This window comes from Pipistrellus kuhlii, unplaced genomic scaffold, assembly GCF_014108245.1.
Source record: "Pipistrellus kuhlii isolate mPipKuh1 unplaced genomic scaffold, mPipKuh1.p scaffold_m20_p_2, whole genome shotgun sequence".
In the NCBI taxonomy this organism is placed as follows: domain Eukaryota; kingdom Metazoa; phylum Chordata; class Mammalia; order Chiroptera; family Vespertilionidae; genus Pipistrellus; species Pipistrellus kuhlii.
In genome coordinates, this window is record NW_023425515.1 from 50,459,733 (window position 1) to 50,479,648 (window position 19,916).

Here is a 19,916-nt window from a genome sequence, read left to right on the forward strand (position 1 = left end):
GTGACGGGAGATCTGGTTCTAGGCGGCTGTGGCGTGCCCACTGAATTCTGTGTCTCTCTCCCTCTCCCTCCTCCGCCCTCCCCAGCTCTTCCCAGGCCCCCTGCAGACCCTCTCCAGGAAGATCGTGCGGTCCAAGATGAACAGCACCCTGGTCGGGGTGTTCACCATCACCCTGGTGTTCCTGTCGGCTTTTGTCAACATGGTGGGTGGTCCCACCTCTCCAGCCCCATTGGGTGAAACTGGGGAAGGCCTGCACCCCTCGAGCTTGGGCTGGGAGGAGAGTCTCCCCCAAACCCTGGAGTTCCCCCTCCCAGAAAGTCTTCTTTGGGTCCCACCTCAGGCCTGGGATCAGGTTTACTCCTAGAGCCTCTCCCCAGGGGAGGTGAAGGAGCCCTGCCCTGGGCACGGCCGGGTCCTCCGCCTCTTCCAGGCCCCTCCTGTCCAGGGTCGGGATCAGGCTGCACCCAAGACGGAGGAGCGTGAACAGGAACCGCCTGCCCTGTGGGGATGGGCCTGTCCCTCAGCCGACCCTCTCCTCCCCGCCCCCAGTTCATGTGCAACTCCCAGGACCTGTTCGGCTGCCTGGCAGAGGAGCACAACGTCAGCACCGGCCAGGTCAACGCATGCCACGTGGTGGAGTCCGCCGTCAACTACAGCCTGGGGGACGAGCAGGGCTTCTGCGGCAGCCCCTGGCCCAACTGCAACTTCCCCGAGGTACCGGGCCAGAGGGCGGGCGGGCGCAGAGGGAGGGCCTCCCCCAACCCCCTCTCTGCCCTGGGCTGCTCTGAGGGACAGTCAGGGGCTCCAAGGTCACTGCCCTTTCCCTGACCTCATTTCCTCGATCTCGCTCACCCCACGTGCCAGACACCGGTGAAGGCGGCCAGCCTCAGGGCCACAGTAACACCAGCAATGGCACAGCCCTGCTCACACAGCACTTACCACCTGGGGGCGCTGTGCTGAGCGCGTTCCGTACATTTACTCTGTCACCTTCACAGCAACTCTGTGACACGGGGGGCGGCCATGGTCTCCTCTATGCAAATGAAACCGAGGCACGGACAGCTTACACATTTACTTGCTCAAGGTCAGGCAGGGAGTAAGAGACAGAGCCAGGCTCCTACCCAGGTCATCTGGCTCCGGAGTTTGTGCTCTGAGCCCGGGGGGCGGGGCTGTGTCTGGACCCTGGGCTTGGGCAGGACCCACGGCTGCCTCTGCAGAACCGGGCCAAACCCCTACTGTGGGCCAGAGAGCAGGGGCACAAGAAGGTCACCCATGCAGAGTGTGCAGTCTGGCAGCTGTTGGTGGTGTGACAGGCCTGCGCAGCCTTCATCACAATCTAGTGTTAGAACATTGTCGTCGCCCCGAGAAGAAACCGTGTGCCTGTAGCTGACTGGGTTCGACAGTGGCTCTGAGAGCCCTTAGGAAGCACGTGGGTTAAATGCCCGTGGCCGGCGAGCTGCTGCCGTCACCTCACGGCATGTGCTCGGGGACCGGTTTGCAAGGGAGCAGCAGGCCAGGTTTCCAACGCAGGGCATGCCCCCCGCGCTCTGGGTGACTCCCACACCACAGACACCACAGTTCCCTGGGCATTTCATGTGAAGCCTGTAAGCAGGCGGCAGTTTGCCTTTTCCTGGGGAGAGGGTCCCAGCATCCGTCCAGCTCCCAAGGAGCCCATGGCTCACAGGCTCCAGAGCAGCAGCTCAGGCCCATGGGCGGCCGCAGCGCCTCTCCCGTCCCTGGGAGGGAGCCTGGTCGGCCTTGTGGCACCGACAGGGCAAGGGAAACTCAGTGAGGAGCAGGACTCCGAGATGCTTCCTAGACCGGCTCTTCCCCTCTTCCTCTCCCCGGTGCAGCCAGGCCACACTCCACAGGCACCTGCAGGGCCTAGGCGTCTCAGCCACCCGCCCTCTACTCCCGCCTCTGTCCCTCCTCACATCTGGCTAAGAGCTCACAGGAGCTGCCGCCTGAGGGCTGTTTGCTGAGGAGCAGAAGCTGTTTCTGGTCTCGCACTTGTCCCTTGGCGGTTGCTCCAGGGAAGAAGCCGAGGAGTGGGAAGAGGGCATCGGCAGAGCCTGTTCTAGCTCCCCGTTTTCTGGAGACGGGTGGTCTAGCTGCCAGCCCTCAGTCCTCACCAGCACCACCAGTTTCAGCCTGCTTATTCCTGCTGGCTCCAGGCTCCAGGGCTGACCCTCCCCACATGGCTGCTCTGAGTCACACACCCTGAGGCCCTGGGGCAGCCCAGCATGAGGCTTAAGCCTCCTGGCTGTCTGGGCTGGGGTCCCAGTGGCCCTCCAGGCAGGCTCTTGGTGCCCCTTTCCCATCCCTCAAGGACGGGCTGCTTATCCTTGGGCAGAATGAACTGGGTCTGCCTTCCCTCTTCCCTCCTCTGCCCCTGTTCCTGGTGGTGACCTGAGGCTGGTCCCTCCCCTTTCCATCACAGGGGTCCTCTGCAGCCCCTCTCGGGGTTCCTGAAGGCCTGAGGAGGCAGGAAGTCCAGCCTGGGGCCCACCTCACTGCCAGCCACCGCCCTTTGGCCTCCAGCCAAGGCAGAGAGGCAGTGCACAGCGAGTCCTAGTGTCTGACTCAGAAATAATGATGCTACATTTGAAGCAGGAACAACATAATAGATGCCAGCATGTCCGGGATTAGCCCTGGGGGTGGCAGAGCAGAAGGGGCCTCTGAGTCTACCTGGATCGGCCCCTCGGCCGTCTGAGAAATGGAGGCTCGGAGGCCGAAGACACTTCCTCCCAAGTAAATCGCACAGGGCCACCACCCCTCGTCCGGAGCCTGCCCGGTCAGATATAGGTTTGGCTTCCGAACTTTTCGTGTTTTAAAAGGTTACCTCACGCCCCCAGTGCAGTGTGAGGAGTAGCTGATAGTGAACCATGGTAATATTTCTGCAGCTAAATGTATGAATAGTCACAGGAAGCAGGGCACAGATGGGAATTCGCGGCACCTCAGGTGGGTCAGGTTGCCACCACATCGGCTAGGAACACAATTTCGGTTTTTGGAGCTTCTTCGGATTTAAAGCCGCAAATCAGGAGTGTGGGGCCTGCGATCCCCACCGTTGTTGAGGGTGCAGGGCACTGCACCAGATGACCGCTTCCTGTGCGATCCTCACCTTGTGCCCATGAGAGAGGGGATTTTACAAACAGAGAACTAAGGTTTAGAGAGGTGGAATTCGTGGCCCACGTCACACAGACAGTCCATAGTGAATCTGGGTGTAACTCAAGCCAGCCTGAGCCTGGATCTGCGCTCTAACCCGGGGCCCTACTGACTGACCATGCTGGTCAAACCCAGCCCGGAGCCCCAGCTCCTGGTTCCTTACCAGGGCCCTTCACCTCACACCACAGGTTTGCATCAGCAGAAAAAGCCCCAGGCCAGGCTTCACCGAGGCCGCCTCAGGCTGGATGGATGCTGGGGGGCGGGGCCCGGGAGGGCGGGGCCCGGGAGGGCGGGCCCGGGGAGGGCGGGCCCGGGGAGGGCGGGGCCCGGGGAGGGCGGGGCCCGGGGAGGGCGGGGCCCGGGGAGGGCGGGGCCCGGCCGCTGAGGCCTGCTGCTCTCTCTCCCTAGTACTTCACCTACAGCGTGCTGCTTAGCCTGCTGGCCTGCTCCGTGTTCCTGCAAATCAGCTGTATTGGGAAGCTGGTGCTTATGCTGGCCATCGAGCTCATATACGTGCTCATCGTGGAGGTGCCTGGTGTGACGCTCTTTGACAATGCCGACCTTTTGGTCACTGCCAATGCCATGTAGGTGGCACCCTCCTCAGACCCCCCTGGGTCTGGGCATTGCAGAAAGGTGGGAAGAGCAGGAGGCTGGGCCCTGGGCTGGGCGTGTGGGGTGGATAGAGTGTTCTGTGGCTACCCACTCTGACCACCTAATTTCTCTCTGTTTCCCCCTTTCCCAGTAGCCTCGGGGTGTCTGGCCCCACTGTTCCCTCCCGTTTCCTACTCAGTCCTGCCCTTGGGCCTCAGATCATTGTCCCTGACGCTTGCAGGGCAGCCTCTGAGGAGCTGTTTTCACTCCAGGGGTCAGGGGTCACAGGGATGGCTAGCAAGGTCTTTGGGAGCAGAGGAACGGCCCCTGTGCTCATGGACCCTGTGTCCCCCCTGGCGCCAGGCCCTTGGACATGCGGGATCACTTCCCATCCTCAGCCGCCCCACGAAGCAGGCAGCGCTGCCAGGGGCGTTGGGTGGTTTGGCCCTGGCTCAGAGGCTCCTGCCTGTTATGGCGGGGGGTGAAGTCCCACAGTCTGAGGTGGGGGGTGGAGGGTGGGGTGGCTGGGTGTGGACGCAGGGCCCCAGGCTCTCTAGCTGGCCGTCAGCCTGGCCATAGAGCAGCCGATGTCAGATTACTGAGGGGCAAGACCTCTGTCTAGCTTTGGGTCAAGTTGAGTTTCAGTCCCAGCCTCAGATACGCATGTGACTACTATTTTGCCTGAGCCTCGTTATTTCTCCCAGGAAAATGGGAATAATAATAATACCATGGTAGTAAAATTAATGTATCCAGATGTCCCGCTTTTTAACAATTTGTCCCGCGTCCCGCGGCATTTTTAAAAAGTCCCGATTTTTCCCAAAATCGGGACTTTTTTAAAACGCCGTGGGACAAATTGTTAAAAAGCAGGACTGTCCCCCCAAAAGCGGAGCGTCTGGTCACCTTAAGTAAAAGGTATGTAAAGTGTAGTATGATATGCAGTACACTCCCTCGCCCCCCCCCCCAACATGCACTCGCACTCCGGAAGCAGGAAGAGTGTGAGTGACAGGTCTGTCCCCTGGAAATGTGGCAAACTGCTTCTCTGAACCAGACGGAGGGGCCCCTTAATCCCAGAACGCGCACCGCTGAGCCGGGCGGGGAGGCACAGGCCCCTCCTGTGAGGAGAGTGTCACTGAGAAGATGGGGTGATGAAGGATTAAGTCAGATTCGGTGGGGACCTCTGGTGACGGGGCTGAGGGCAGCTGGCGGAGACAGGGCAGCGCCGGGGTGGCGCAGGCTGCAGCCCGAGGAGGAGAGGAGGGTGGGCCGGGCCCTCCTACCCAGGGGCCCTGTGGGGGCGGGAACTTGGCCTCTTCTTTCTTACCTGCTCATCCCCCACCCCTAGGCTCTCCTAGACCCGCCTCCCCTCCTCTCTCCTCTCTTCTCCCTTCTCTCCTCTCCTCCCGCTGGAGTAGCAGCAGAGAACGGAGGCCATTTCTGGGTTGGGAGACCCTGGCTTGGCTCTGGCGCATCGCTGCCCAATAGAGGAATAATGCAAACCACAGCTGTCATTCAGAATCCTCCAGCAGCTGCATTAGCAAGGCCACATGCCCTCAGTCCCGCTTTAAGCTCAGGAGCCCCTGTGGCCAGTGGCTGCCATGCTGGACGGTGCAGTGTGATCCTCCTCCCCCTCCTCTGGCAGCAGAGGGCTGGGCTGGGAGAGGTGGGTACGCCCGGGTCCCCAGGTCCCCGGTGAAGGCTGGGTAGTGTGTGGTCCCGGCGCCTAGATGCCAGGTGGTACTGGGCTTTCTGCAAGCCTCCCATCCTGAGACCTTCCCTGGGTCAGGAGGGGTGCTGGCGGCAGGCCGAAAGGGCACCAGCAGTGAGAAGAGCAGTACTGGACATGAGGGTCAGAGCAGGGTGGGGCATGGCAGGGTGGGCACAGCAAGGTGGGGGATAGCAGAGTGGGGATCAGAGCAGGGTGAGGGTCAGAGCAGGGTGGGGTCAGAGCAGGGTGGGTGGACAGCAGAGTGGGGATCAGAGCAGGGTGGGGAGACAGCAGGGTGAGGGGGACACAGCAGGCACTGAGCTGCCGAGTGGCCCTGAGCAGCCCTCCCCACTCCTGTTCACAGAGACTTCAACAACAACGGGACCTCCCAGTGGTGAGTTGACGTCCTCTCTCTCTCTCTCTCTCCCCCTCTCTCCCTCTCTCTCTCTGAGTTCTCAGAGAGGGCCTGTCCCTGCCCTTCGCACGGAGCAGCGGGGCCCAGGTGGGAGGGGGCTTAGTGGCGGGTGGCCCTCCCCTCCCTCGTATCAAGGGGCCTCATTGGGTAGATGCCCTTTTTTTTATGATCCCCATCACCCCAAGATGATCTACAGACTTGGCAGCTGGGGCCTCAGGACCCACAGGCCATTCCACAGGCTTCACCTTAAAGCATTCAGCCTCAGGCTCCTCCCCAGGAGCGTGTGTCCACCCTCAGGCCTAAAGGACAGGAACCAGTGCCCCCTCACCCCCTTACCCCCCAGCCTCCGGGTGTGGGGTTAGGCCCTCATCAGGCTGCATTCAAGATCTGAGCTCTTTGCTGGCACAAGGTGCAGGGATTGGGAGACCTGCTTTTATCAAGAGTGTTTTTGTTTTATGTTAACAGAAATATAACTAGATAGTAATTACTTAGCATTTTTGGAGCTCCTACCATTAGGTACAAAGAATTTGTATGTAACGTTTTTAATTTTTGTCTCAAATTTGAAGTGTGGGCACTGCTATTAAGAAACTAAGGTTCCGAGAGGGTAAGAGACTTGCCCGGAGACGGCCAGTGTGGCCTGCCTTGCTCCCGTGTCACTGTGCCCACAGCCTGTCTCGTCCTCTGAGAGACCTAGGATGGACGCGTAGCCTTTCCCGCGGGCCTCCTCCACCCTCTGACGGGACCAGCGGGGAGGTCCCCTGGGGTCAGGAGCTGGGAGAGGAGTGACCAACGGGAAGGTCCCCTGGGGGTCAGGAGCTGGGAGAGGAGTGACCAACGGGAAGGTCCCCTGGGGGCAGGAGCTGGGAGAGGAGTGACCAGCGGGAAGGTCCCCTGGGGGCAGGAGCTGGGAGAGGAGCCGTGGCCGGGGAGCTGCAGGCTGGGCGGGGCTGGGACAATGGGCTTCCAGTCAGGGGGGCTCGCCCAGGCGCACCTCAGGCCCCATGTGAGCAGGAGGCGAGGAGAGGGAGGCCACACAGTGGGCGGAAGACGAAAGGCCCGAGGAGCCCGCCATGAGGTGCCAGGGTATCTGCCTCCTGCCCGCAGCCCTGAGCACGCGACCAAGGTGGCGCTGAAGGTGGTGACACCCATCATCATCTCAGTCTTCGTGCTGGCCCTGTACCTGCACGCCCAGCAGGTGGAGTCCACCGCCCGCCTCGACTTCCTCTGGAAACTGCAGGTGGGTGGCCCTGGGGCTAGAACTGTGGTGGTGGTGGTGGGGGGGGGGAGTGGCACCCAGGCCTCACAGCACTTTGTGAGCAAGCAGCCCATCACCGAGGTTCGGCTGGGTCTTCGTTCTGCCCTGACCTGACCATGTCCTGCTCAGGCCTTGTCCCAGTAAACCAGGACTCCACGCCCCAGCAGGTCTGCTCCCTGCCCTCGGGGGCCAGGAGGCAGAACCCCAGAGCTTATTCCCGCCAAACCCACCCTGGACAGTGCTGGGCTCTGATGGGCCCAGGAGATGTGCTCCTGACACAGATATGGTGAGCGCTTAGAGTCGTGTGGACAGGCCACATCTGTGGTGGGAGCAGAAGGAGGGTGGGTGAGAAGAGGAAGAGGGCTGAATGTGACCAGAACTGAGCCAGATTCTCAGGGGGGTGGAGGGTGGGGATGAATGGGAAGGGCATCAGACCATCGATAGGAAAATCTGCCAAGTGACCGTGCCCTGGCCCTGGTGAAAGTGTCTTAGAAAGGAGCAGCAGTGGGTGCTGGGTGCCCAAAAGGGCTGAAACCCACCAGCGCCCTGCCTCCAGGCTTCGTGCCCTGCACCCTGAGGGACCCACCTGCAGGAGGGGGCGCTGCTGGGCCGTTCACAGGGCGCTCCAGGTGCAGGCAGCGGCTCTGGTTATCTGGCCGACTGCCTGAAAAGGTCCAGGAGAGGGCGCCCCAGCACACTCACAGTGCCAAAGCCCGTTATTCCAGCCCAGCTCTTGCAGGACATGGCGTAGCCCAGTCTCTGTCCCCCCTGGCCTGGCCCCTATGTCCAGATCACTTCTCCAGCTCATCTGCAGCTGGTTAGGCCGCCTCCATCCTCATTAACCTTGAGATTGAAGTCTTCTGGCCGCGGCAGGAGGCCCTGGAATTTCACTGGGTGCTATGGGGTGTCTGGTTGCCCTGCTGCTGGGTGTTCTGCACGAGGTCTGGCTGAGGTCTCCAGTGAGGACGCCCTGTAGTTGGGGAACACGTTTTCCATGGGAATGGCCCTCAGAAGCCCTGGGCAGGGAGGGACCTCAGGGATGAGGCTGCACTGGCTGCAGAGAGGAGTGTGGGGCCTCCGTGGGCCCCTGGTCTGAGGCCCACGCACATGCCCAGTCCCCATTCCCCCCGCAGCCCTGGGCTGCCCCCGGCCCCGCAGCGGTGCGAGGGTTTGGGGAGGTTTGGCAACTAGGCTGTTCTCAGTCACGCCTCAGCGCGTCTGCAGCCCCAGAGACACGTGTCATTAGTGTTTCTCTCCACACATGGCCGCAGACACAGGTTGATTTCACTTAGTATCTCTTCTCCCCGGCCTCCTCCGGCCCCACAGCTCTGCTCCCCCACCATTTTTACCTTTTTGAGGGGAGGAAGTTTTTTTTTTGTTTGTTTTTTTTAAGTGTTTTATTTATTTATTTATTTATTTTTTTATCAATCTTTATTGTTCATATTATTACAAAGGTTCCTCATTTCTTCCCCCCTCCACCAGGTTCCCACCCCACCTTCCGCCCCCTCCCCATCCCCCATTGTCCTCATCCATAGGTGCACAGTTTATGTTCAGTCTCTTCCTCCCTCCCTTTCCCCGATAGTAAATCCCTTTTCAGATAGCAAATCAGTTAGTTAGCATTTTCTTATATCAATAATACCTCCACATGCCCAATGATACACTTCACACAAAAGACATTTCCAAATAGGTCAACCTGCCTCATCCAGGCCTCATCCAAGGCACTCACAGATCAACACCCCAGCACTATACTAACTCAACACATCCAGATCTAAGCCTTCATCACTTGATTCAGCAGACCCTCAAGTTCCCGCAAAAGTTTCCAGCCATGTCTGAGAGGCAGCCGTGGGGCGGGGTCAGGCGAGGAGCGAGCTGTTCCGGGCCTGGCTGCTCCGGGCCTGGCCTCTGTTGCTCTGGTTTGTTCCACAACCAGCTGCTCCGGATCTGGTCATTGCCGCTCCCGACCTAGTTGCTCTGGACTTGGCTGCTGCTGCTCCAGGCCTGGTCGCTCCCAGCCTGGCAGCCGCTGCTCTGGGCCTGGCCGCACCAGACCCAGCTGCTCTGGGCCTGGCTGCTGAGGGAAGGAAGTTTTAAAAAATAATTTAAAACCTACAGAAAAGTTATAAGAACAGCATAGAGAGCTCCACAGTCCCTTCACCGGATTTCCTAACCATTTTTTCTGCATTTGCTCAATCACCCTGCCCCCCACGCTTTTGACATGATGCCCCATCACCCCCAAATTTTCCAATGTCCGCCTTCAAAAAGCAAAGACACTCCATCGTCACCCCTACTCAGGAAATCAACACTGGCACAGCTTCATTCCACCCACAAAGCCCATTTACATTTTGCCAGGGGACCCAGTTCTTTTAATTATTGTTTCTAATTCTCACCTGAGGGATCTGTGGTCATGGTGGGCGGGTAGGTGCTGACAGGAAAGCAGGAGGCCTGGGGTCCATAGCTTCCCTGAACCCCTGCACCAGGAACACCCTTACCCGCAAGGCCCCCTCCTGGAGAAGCGCTGGTCTCAGTTCTCAGGGGACAGCCCACACTGTCTTCCTCCCACAGCACTGCCCCCGGAGCCTTCCTGCCCGGCCCGAGGCCAACCCTAAAAGCATCTGGCTGTGTTGGCAGCTGCCCAGCCTGACTTGGGCCGAGGCCCGCAGGTGGCGGAAGCACCTGGCCAGGGCCTGGGGGTTTGGCCTCTGATCCCATCCGTCACCATGTCCCCTCGGTCCCCGTCCCCAGCTACACTCCCACTCTGCCTGCCCCTCTGGGCATCTGCTCTCTGGGAGGGGCACCCACGGGTCACATTCCCACCACCAGCTGGGCTGGAGGCCACTGAGTCTCGGGATGTGGTTGGGCCACACTAGCCGGGCTCAAACTCTCTTATAAGCCCTCACATTGCTCGGCCCACCCTCTGACCGTCCTCTGTCGCAGGCCACGGAGGAGAAGGAGGAGATGGAGGAGCTGCAGGCCTACAACCGGCGGCTGCTGCACAACATCCTGCCCAAGGACGTGGCCGCCCACTTCCTGGCCCGGGAGCGGCGCAACGACGAGCTCTACTACCAGTCGTGCGAGTGCGTGGCCGTCATGTTCGCCTCCATCGCCAACTTCTCCGAGTTCTACGTGGAGCTGGAGGCCAACAACGAGGGCGTCGAGTGCCTGCGGCTGCTCAACGAGATCATCGCCGACTTCGATGAGGTGCAGGGCCAGCCGAGGGGCACTCGGGTCCCGGGAGGGGGGCAGTTAGGAGACCTGGTGCCCCCTCTCGCCTCACCAGATATGACCGGTGACATCAGGAGCCCCGGCTGTGGGGTCCCAGGCTCCTTGCGTACATTCCCTCCCTATCATCATGTTACAGATGAGGAAACAGACCCACGGACATTGTGCCTTGTCTAAGGTGTCAGCCCAGGGTGTTTGAATTAGCACCTGAGCTGCCCACTGGGGCCCTGCCTAGCTGACTTGACAATTATTCCCATCTTCCACCCTTCCTCTCGTGCCACTGAGGGATGGACAGGGCCCAGGCTGGGACCCAGCCTTTGAGAGTCTCAGGAAGGAGCAATTCCCAGTAGGAGGCAGGACAAGATGCGAGGCCCTGAACATCGGCGGCACAAACAAAGCCATTTCGTTGTTTGTGTATCACGCCCTAGTTGAGCTAGGACAGTGGTCAGCAAACTGCAGCTCTCAAGCCACATGTGGCTCTTTGGCCCCTTGAGTGTGGCTCTTCCACAAAATACCCCAGCCTTGGTGAGTCTGTTTTGAAGAAGTGGCATTAGAAAAAGTTTAAGTTTAAAAAATTTGTCTCTCAAAAGAAATTTCAATCGTTGTACTGTTGATATTTGGCTCCGTTGACTAATGAGTTTGCCGACCACTGAGCTAGGATGTGCCAGGCACTGGGGATACTGTGCCCATTAGGGCAGCCTCGGCCCTGGGAGCTCACTGTGCAGTGAGTGTGAGGGACAATCCCAGTGCCACCCAGGGCCTGAGCACGGAGCTCGGGAAGGAGAGGGATGAGGGAGCCGGGGCCAGCAGTGTGGGAGGCAGCCCACGGGCTCCTGGGCAGGGAGGTGACTGGATTCAGCCGAGATGGGCACAGTCCTCTGCAGCAGCAAGCGCTGGAGGAGGCCTGGCTCTGTCAGGGAGCACCGGGGCCTTGCCCGGGGCTGGAGCTAGGGACAGGCCCTCTGTGTGAATTGGGGAGACCCAAGGGGACCACGCCGCTGCACTTCCCTGTGACCTCAGTGTCCCGGACTTGGGGGTGACCCGGTTTGGCCTTCTTCAGATCATCAGCGAGGACCGGTTTAAGCAGCTGGAAAAGATCAAGACCATCGGCAGCACCTACATGGCCGCCTCCGGCCTGAACGACTCCACCTACGACAAGGCGGGCAAGACGCACATCAAAGCTCTGGCCGACTTCGCCATGAAGCTGATGGACCAGATGAAGTACATCAACGAGCACTCCTTCAACAACTTCCAGATGAAGATTGGTGAGCTGCCTGGGAGGGCTGAGGGCGCAGAGTCTGCATCAGTGACCCTGTCCAAGCAGAGGCTGGCATCACAGTGCGTCCCTGCCCCGGGGGGTGGGGCGGGACCCATCACCCAGAGCACATGCCCCCTGGAGCCTAGGGGTGCCCTCTCTGCGTGCTGCTGTGCGGGTGGCATGCCCAGGACACCTCTTTCTGAGTGCCCAGGGTGGGCCTGCCCGGAAGGGGTGCTGCATGCTGGGCACAGGGCCTTCTGGTGGCCGCCTCAGACGGGCTTATCAGCAGCGTTTTATTAAAAGCGTTCCAGATTCACTCAGCACGAATGAAAAGCAGTGAGATGAAGTGCTTGCCCGTTTTAAATACAAAGTGAACATAGTACAAGTCGTTTGGTTTGCAAATTTATAAAAATATTGAACCTAACAGTCCTACAAATCTGTGAGCAAAACGAATATAGTGAAATATTTTAAAAGCTAACCAAGAAAGGAGCCGTGCAAAATGACAAGGAAATGATTGTTTCGACATCGTAAGAAACAAGACGGGTCGGCAGGGTTACTGCCGAGTTGCCGGCGGTCCCTGAGTGAGCACCGTGTCCTGGGGGCCGGGAGAGCTTTCCTAAGCTGCGTCAGTGGGCAGAGAAACAGGGAGCATGTCAAGTCTCCCTGGGATCTCTGCCAACCACCTCGGCCCTCGGTGGGTGGCTCCGAGGGGCTGGCAGATGCCAGGTGGTGCCCCAGGGTGGGAGCTGGTTCTGAGCAGAGACCCTGGTCCATGTCACAGTCAGGACCATGTTCTCCCTGTGCAGAAACTCTGTGAACCAAACCCTGTATAATTTTTTCGGTCCTTAATGTTGTTGTTTTATTGCCCCAACCTTGTGCTCTGACAAGCTTCAGCTCTGCAGAAGAGTTGAAAGAATAGCACAGTGAAAACTCACGCACGTGGACTCAGGCAGGCAGGCCCCACCTACTGTAGCTGCGAGGTGGTTTCAGATTACGACTCTGAACGTGTTGCTCCATAAAGTTCAAGGTGCTTCTGCAGCTCGTTTTGTTCTTAGCATATATCTTACCAAGGACATCCTGGCAGCCGGTGTGCGTGGTTTCGGCAGAAGGGATTTTGCTTTGCTGAGTGTTGCTGCCCTCCTCTTCTTCCTTCTTTTTTTAATTTCAATTGCAGTTCACACTCAGTATTAGTTTGTACTGGTTTCAGGTGTACAGCATACTGGCTAGGCAACCATAAACTTTACAAAGTGGTCCCCCGATATTTTAAACATACACAGTGATTACAATATTATTGACGAGTCTAGAGGCCCAGTGCATGGAATTCATGCATAGTGGGGAGGGGGTCCCTCAACCCAGCCTGCACCCTCTCCAATCCAGGATCCCTTGGGGGATGTCTGACTGCCGGTTTAGGCCCGATCCCGGACATCCCTCTCGAAATCTGGGACTGCTGGCTCCTAACTACTCGCCTGCCTGCCTGCCCAATTGCCCCAACCACCTCTGCCTGCTGGCCTGATGCCCCTAACCATTCCCCTGCTGGCCAGATCACCCCTAACTGCCTCTGCCTGCCAGCCTGATCGCCCCCTAACTGCTCCCCCCTGCTGACCTGATGGCCCCTAACCACCTCTGTCTCGGCCCCTGCTACCATGGCTTTGTCCAGAAGGACGTCCGGAAGATGTTGGTCTAATTAGCATATTACCCTGTTACTAGTATAGACTCCCTATGCTGTACTTTGCATTCCCATGACTATTTTGTAACTACCCCCCTGCACTTCTCAATTCAGCCACCTTTGCCACCCAGCCCCCCACTTCCTCCTGCTGCCGTCCCCCTTTTGAGGGTGGTGGGGTGAAGGGTGGTTTCTGAAAGAGCAGAACTTTGTATTTTTCAGACTTCTAATGCGTTATCAGCTCCCTGGTATGTCTCAAGCCATGAATGATTCAGATTTCATTTTTTTTTTTTAAAGGAACACTAATTCACCAACATAAATACTGGTATCTCAGTCCTCAAAATTCACACATAAAACCAAAATATTGGATTGCTGACCATCAATATTGTGATTATTGTTGGCCCTGGAGACATTTTGTGGGGACTGGGCTTTGTCTGAACCAGCGGCCGTGGTATCCGGGGGCCTTGGCCGGATCTCACTTTGCACTGGCTGCTAGAGGGCCCAGCGGGGGGTCTGCCTCACTGCCGTGCAGCCTGTATTTCTGTGTTACCTTCACCCCTGGTTTCATGAAATGGCTATTTTTATTGTCCTCGCACCCCATCTTTTCCACCTACATTGGTTTGTATTTTTGTAAGCTGCCTCCCCTCTTTCCTCGGGCCAAGACTGGAGACTGGGTGACACGTAGACAACTAGCTGGGAACCTCAGGTGGCAAAGAAATGGGCAGGTTCTGGTATGCTGAGTCTAAACTGAAGGTGAAAACTTAAATGCCACTGAGAGAGGGACGACTAGGGAAAGGCAATTAGGTGATGCACGAGGTCACTAGAAGCCTGGCAGAGGGCATCCTGGCGATGGCCACGCAGGAGCTGAGCATTCCTGGGTGGCGAGGACACAGGTGTGAACAGGTTCCTGTAACCTTCCGTCACGGCATTTGATAGGAGCAGAGGGTTAATCGGGGCCTTGGGGCTGGAGGACCCTGGGTATGTTCAGACCGAGAGTCCAAGGGAGAAGCCGGGCACGCAGAGAGGAATGGGGGTGAGGGCCAGCGCTGCTCTGATCCTGACGAGCGTGCTGGCTTCTGTCCCCTGCAGGGCTCAACATCGGCCCCGTGGTGGCTGGGGTGATCGGGGCCCGCAAGCCTCAGTACGACATCTGGGGCAATACCGTGAACGTGGCCAGCCGCATGGACAGCACCGGCGTGCCAGACCGCATCCAGGTGAGCACAGGAGCGTCCACCGCCCGCCACCCCGGGGCCTCTGTCTGATGCTCAGTGGTCTGTGGGGCAGGCCGCCCACCGTTTCCAGTCAGAATTTCATTTGAGAGGGATTGGGTGGTTGGCACTGATGTCTGTGAAGCTTGGAGAACACCATGGGGTTCAGGCTCTCAGCACCTTGGACAGATCCCCAGCCCTGTGCGGAGCCCTCTGCTGCCCCCGAAGGAATGAGAGGGCATAGCAGGGAGTGCTTATGCCACAACCCAGGCACACAGAGGGACAGGAAGATGACCCAGGGAGCTGGGACTTGCGCAGTGAAGCTGCAGCACTCAGGGCCTGGTCCATCCCTGGGACGGTGTCTCCACCAGCCCCGCAGCCCCAAGCTTGGCCAGAGAGCCAGCCTTTTCCTTCTCCCACAGCCTTAGTAAGCCGCGGCTTGTGGTTCCCAGGCCAGCCTCTCTTCCTCTGCTGTTCTTTGTTTTCTCAGGGCTTCCTGATTCATTCTGCTTCAATCTGACAGCAGAGAAGCCTGGACTGGGCTTAGTCCTGCACCCCACCTCCCCATACCCCAGTTCTCTGTGAGCTGTGGGCAGGCCCCTTCGCTTTCCGGGCCTCCGATGTCCCAAATGCTAATGGTGCTTGTATTGTGGTCTTCCGCTCACGCTGACACCACTCAGAAGTCCCCTAACTTCGCTCTTGTGTGGGGACTCTGGCTGGCTTGTGGTGCTGTCTGCGGGGCCTGGTCAATGGCCTCTCCCTCCATCCCTGTGCCAAGGGAGAAGGGACAGCAGATGGGAACTGGGGGTCGTGAGGGGAGATGAGAAGAGAGGACTGTGTGTTTGCCGAGCTCCTAACCTCACCCACGACGGGTATGAAGGACGCTGTAAGCAACCACACAATAGCCCGGCACCTCTCCTCAATAGGGTCTCGCTGCGGATGAAGGCACTTAGTGTCACAGCAGGGGCATTGCCCCGCAGCCCACCCGGAGGTTTCTGGCCCCTCCCTCCCTGGCCTGGTGGCTGGGCTGGGCCGGGACACTTGCCGGGGGAGCTGCCGTGGCTGGTGGAGGAGTGCTGGCCACACTCAGAAATGGCTCTTGGATCCCCTTGTGGGGCATTTGTCCTCTGCTGCCCCGTCACCCCTCTCCTCCCCCTCCCCCTCCCCCTGCACAAGTGCAGTGCGATCACCAGAGCCGCCTGTGAGTCCTCCTCTTTGTTCCCAAAGCTGAAGGAGAGACGGGAGGTACTGAATCGGGCCCTGCCCAGCCCTAGCTGTGTAACCTCAGGCAGTGGCTCAGATGTTTTAAGCCTGAGATCATAGTACTTCCGTCACAGAGTAGGTGAGGTAAGCATCCTCCCGCTCTCTGTGGGCCACCTGAAATACTTGCGCGCTGCGTGGAGGGAGATCTTGGAAAACGACCTGCCCCTGCTGGCACAGCACGGAGAGGCACTTTCCTGGGCGAGCAGCGTCCATCCCCGAGAGTCCGGGACAGGGAGCTGACCCCCCCCCACCACCCGACCTTCCGTCCAAGGCAGCTGTGCCCGAGGGCAGACTCATGGCTCGGGTCGTGGATGGCCTGTCCTCCCTCCCCCTCCCTCCTCAGGTCACCACGGACATGTACCAGGTGCTGGCGGCCAACACGTACCAGCTGGAGTGCCGGGGCGTGGTCAAGGTCAAGGGCAAAGGCGAGATGACGACCTACTTCCTCAACGGAGGGCCCCCGCTCAGTTAGCAGCTGCCAGCCAGCGATGCCAGGCAGCTGGCCTCCGGAGAAACGGGATGACGGCTTCCTTGTGTGCCAGGCGGGCCGGTGGGAGCCCGCGCCCCCGCCCGGGTGGCCGCGCCCGTGAGATTTCCCACGTTGATTCCGAAAGGCAGCTTCTGCCTTCGTGGGCGGGCGGCGGCCTCTGGCCCAGGCCGGGTGCCTGCGTCCTGCGAGCACCACGCTGACCAAAGATGACTCCCTCTGCAGAAGGCACTGCGGGGCGCGACCTGGATCTTGAGTTTTCGGATGGGTGCTGCTGCTGCTGCTGCTGTGATGGTGGAGCAGCTCCTGGCGCGTGGATCAGCGCATGGCCGCCCAGCGCCGAGGGCAGGGCTGAGGGAGAGGCCTGGGTGGGAAGGCGAGCGGCTCTGGCTGGAGGGAGCTGAGGGGTCCTGACGGGTCTGCTTTTCTATACGAGCCTTTAAACTTCAGACAGACCGGGCCCCTGCCCCACGGAGGCGGCCGCCGGGCAGGAGTGCTGCTGGCTTTGGAAGGACTGTGGCCTTCTCCGCGGTCCCCACTCCGCCCACAGACACGCACAGACAGTGCCCCGCTGAGGGGAGGAGGACTAACGGCGAGGGGGAGGCCAGAGCACTCGCAGCCAGGAGCGGCGGCTCTGAGAAAAGGAAAGTATTTATTAAATAAAACAAAACCTGTTTCTGCGCCCTTCTTTAGCCTCTGCTAGTTGTCCGACGTGTGAGAGACCCGCAGGCCACCGGGGATGCTGCTGGGGAGGGAGGCCGGGGTCCCGACGTGTCTTTTTGTATTTTTTATTTTGTATTCTCGAAAACCTTGGAGATCTAACAAATATACCAAATTCTATATTTTGTAAATTCTCTATATTAGAACACAGCTGTGCTGCACAGCGGGGCGTGCGTGTGCTCATTTGTAAGTACGTCGCAGTGTGCACGGGGTGTGTGTGCGCGCCTGTGTGTCTGTGCTGTGGGACTGGTCACAGGCAGGACGCCTGTTTTCCTCACTCGGATTTGGCAGTTTTGGGTTTTCCCAGGTCCAACCAGAGCAGGGAGCATGTCCTTTTGGGGTACCTACCGTATGTTCATTCCGATTAAGTAGGAAGATGCATGAACTCATCGTCCCATCTCTCTCTAACACACAAACACACACACATCACTGCCCCTGGGTGAAACGCAAATGGAATAAGTAGGAGACAAAAGCCTGCCCTCCCCTCTCAGGCTGAGATGGAGCAGCCTGCGGGAGTGGACAGCATGGCCACCCGCCCGCTCCCTGAGCCCTCAGCCCCTCGCTGCCTGGGGGCCCTGGTGCTCAGCCAGGTGGGGGCGAGGAAGCCTGCCTGTCTCTGGATTGGCCGAGGTGCCTCTCCCGGAGATGGTCCTCAGACTTAGGGTATAATGTGGAGCCCGTAGGTTCAGGGAAAGGGGTGGCATTGCCCTCCACCTGCAAAGCAGACAAAGGAAAGGGTAGAGCCAGTTTCAGAGTCCACAGGCAAAGCTAGCAGAAATTTTGGTTTGTTGGGGGTGTGTTTTTTTTTTGGGGGGGGGGGGGACCAGTTCATTATACGAAGAAAAAAATTCTATTTTTATACCCTATGAAGGAGGCATTTGGAAAGTGATACACTATCGGAGACGTTTTCAAACAGAATCCTTGGGGCCTGCGCCCAGATCTTTTCATTGCTTCTCAGGGCAGAACTGTTCTCACCTCCAACACAAGTTGGAGGGAGGTGGGGTGGCACTGTGTGCCAGCTGCTGGGACATGACTCTGACGCCCACCTGCTCCACCTCTGGCTGGACCCTGGCACTAGCCTCCCCCACCCCCATTGCCCACCCGTCCGAACACAGCTCTGAGAAGCAAGGCCATGGGCCCAAAACTGCCAGCCTGAGTCTGTCGCACCTTTGCTGTTCCGCCCTGAGTTCCGCATCGGCCTCTTGCCCTCGCTGGGCTGGCTTTCTGCACATCTTGTTTTCCAGTCCCCACCCCCATCACCTGCCGGGGGTGCTGGGTTTTCATTTTGCTTCCAACCTAACGTGCGTGTGCGTGCGTGCGTGCGTGTGTGTGTGTGTGTGTGTGTGCAGAGTCCCTCCCATGTTCCCCTGTTGTCATGACCCCCACCGGCCTCATGGGGGCCCACCCCCCGCCCCTCCCCAGCAGTGACTGGTGACCGTGTGCAGTGCTGGCTTTTTATTCCCTTTAAAGGAGTGTGCACTCTTTTTACTCCTGCTCTTGCAAAAACGAATACAATTATGATTTCCCATGGAAACTGAAAAGTCTATTTGAGTAATTTAACTATTAAACACTTTCACTGGTAATGTGTCCCCGTCTGATTTGCTGCTTGGGCTGGGGCCTAGTCCTCATCGAAAGAACCGTGCACTCTGCCCTGGGCTGGGGCTGGAGAGGGAGCTGAGGGCGGCAGGGACCTACTCGGGGAGGGAAACAGCAGGAGGCTGAGGGGAGGGCGTCCGCGGAGACTCAAGGCCTACGGCAGCCTGGCCGGCTGGAGAACACTACTGCTCCCTATGGAGCAGGAGCCAGCTCCCTGGACTGAGGGGCAGGCGCCTGGGGGCCGGAGGCTGAATAAAGAAAGGAGTGAAGAGGACAGAGTGAGGATGGGGTCAGGAAAGATCCAGGGTCTAGGGAAGGTTGTTTAAAACATGAGCCAAACATGTCTCTGTGCTAAGGGAAAGGAAGTTGAAACAGGAGAGAATGCAGAGCACTGAAACCTCCAGAGGCGGCGGGAGGGAGGAGATGCAGGCGGGAGGGGACTGGTTTGACCTGGACAGCTGACAGGTAGCTACCAGGTACTGAGCACTGTGTGCCAGACACCAGGATAAGCACCATCCAGACCTCTCAGTTCATTCAAAGCAAAGGAAGCCTGCCTGCTGAGCCCATGCAAGAAACTCCCAGCATGCCCAGCACTTCCCCAGCCTCCCCGCTGAGGAAGGGAAAGGGCCTTTCAGCAGGTCCCGCCCCCTGCACCATCACCTGCAGGATTCAGGGAGAGATCAGAGGGGCTTGGGCTGACTAGGGTGAACACAGTGGGGATGGAGGGGGGAAAAAGACATCACGGCTTCGTTGCAACAGTGGCCATGTGGGGACGGGGATGTGGCAGTCTCGGGCAGAGGCGGCGGCCTGCTCCAGAGAATGGGCAGGACTTCAGATGTACACGGCGAAGGATGCAATTGTGAGCTTGCATTTAACTCCACTTTTCAGGCGGGGGTTGGTCAGTTACGAAAGGAGACTGAATGACAAGGAAGGCCGGACTATAGGGGCCGGTCGGTCTGCGTGGGAACTTGGACTCCTGAAAAGCTCTCACTCTGCGGTGGGCAGCGGAGCCCAAGCCGGCAGGCAGGCGTCAGGAAGCCACACGCGTGTGCACACCGGGCGACAAAGGTGTGGACTCAGGAACGTCCATCCGCTTCTCCACTGAGCTAATCTCAGGGTGTTACCCAGAGAAGATGCCATGGCTGTACCCTCACTCCAGAAGGAAGGGACTGAGAAGGCTGGGCTATTCTGGTCCTGGCCAGTGCCACTCAGCCAAGGCCTGGGGGTGGGGGTGGGGGTGGGAGGGTGTGGGAGGGGGAGGGCATAGCAGATCAGAGAAGACCACCCCTCACCACACCCCCACCATGTGAGTGAACCTCCCAGGGTATAAAGAGCTCCCCCATGTGCTCTCACTCGCCTTCCCCGAGGCCCAAG

The 19,916-nt window shown here is 58.9% G+C and overlaps 1 protein-coding gene across 2 annotated transcripts in view; it reads left to right on the top strand.

The window, feature by feature from the left end:
- The window catches only part of ADCY5 (adenylate cyclase 5), a 154,035-nt gene extending 136,987 nt beyond the window's left edge, over positions 1-17,048 (top strand). For both annotated transcript variants that reach the window (XM_036444600.2, XM_045583941.1), the window contains exons 13-21: positions 86-202; positions 550-714; positions 3,571-3,746; positions 5,823-5,852; positions 6,978-7,110; positions 10,063-10,326; positions 11,408-11,612; positions 14,358-14,482; positions 16,083-17,048. In XM_036444600.2, coding sequence (XP_036300493.1) covers positions 86-202; positions 550-714; positions 3,571-3,746; positions 5,823-5,852; positions 6,978-7,110; positions 10,063-10,326; positions 11,408-11,612; positions 14,358-14,482; positions 16,083-16,211 — 1,344 coding nt within the window. In that variant the 3' untranslated portion in view covers positions 16,212-17,048. The remainder of the gene's footprint in view (positions 1-85; positions 203-549; positions 715-3,570; positions 3,747-5,822; positions 5,853-6,977; positions 7,111-10,062; positions 10,327-11,407; positions 11,613-14,357; positions 14,483-16,082) is intronic.
- The last annotated feature ends 2,868 nt before the right edge of the window (positions 17,049-19,916 follow it).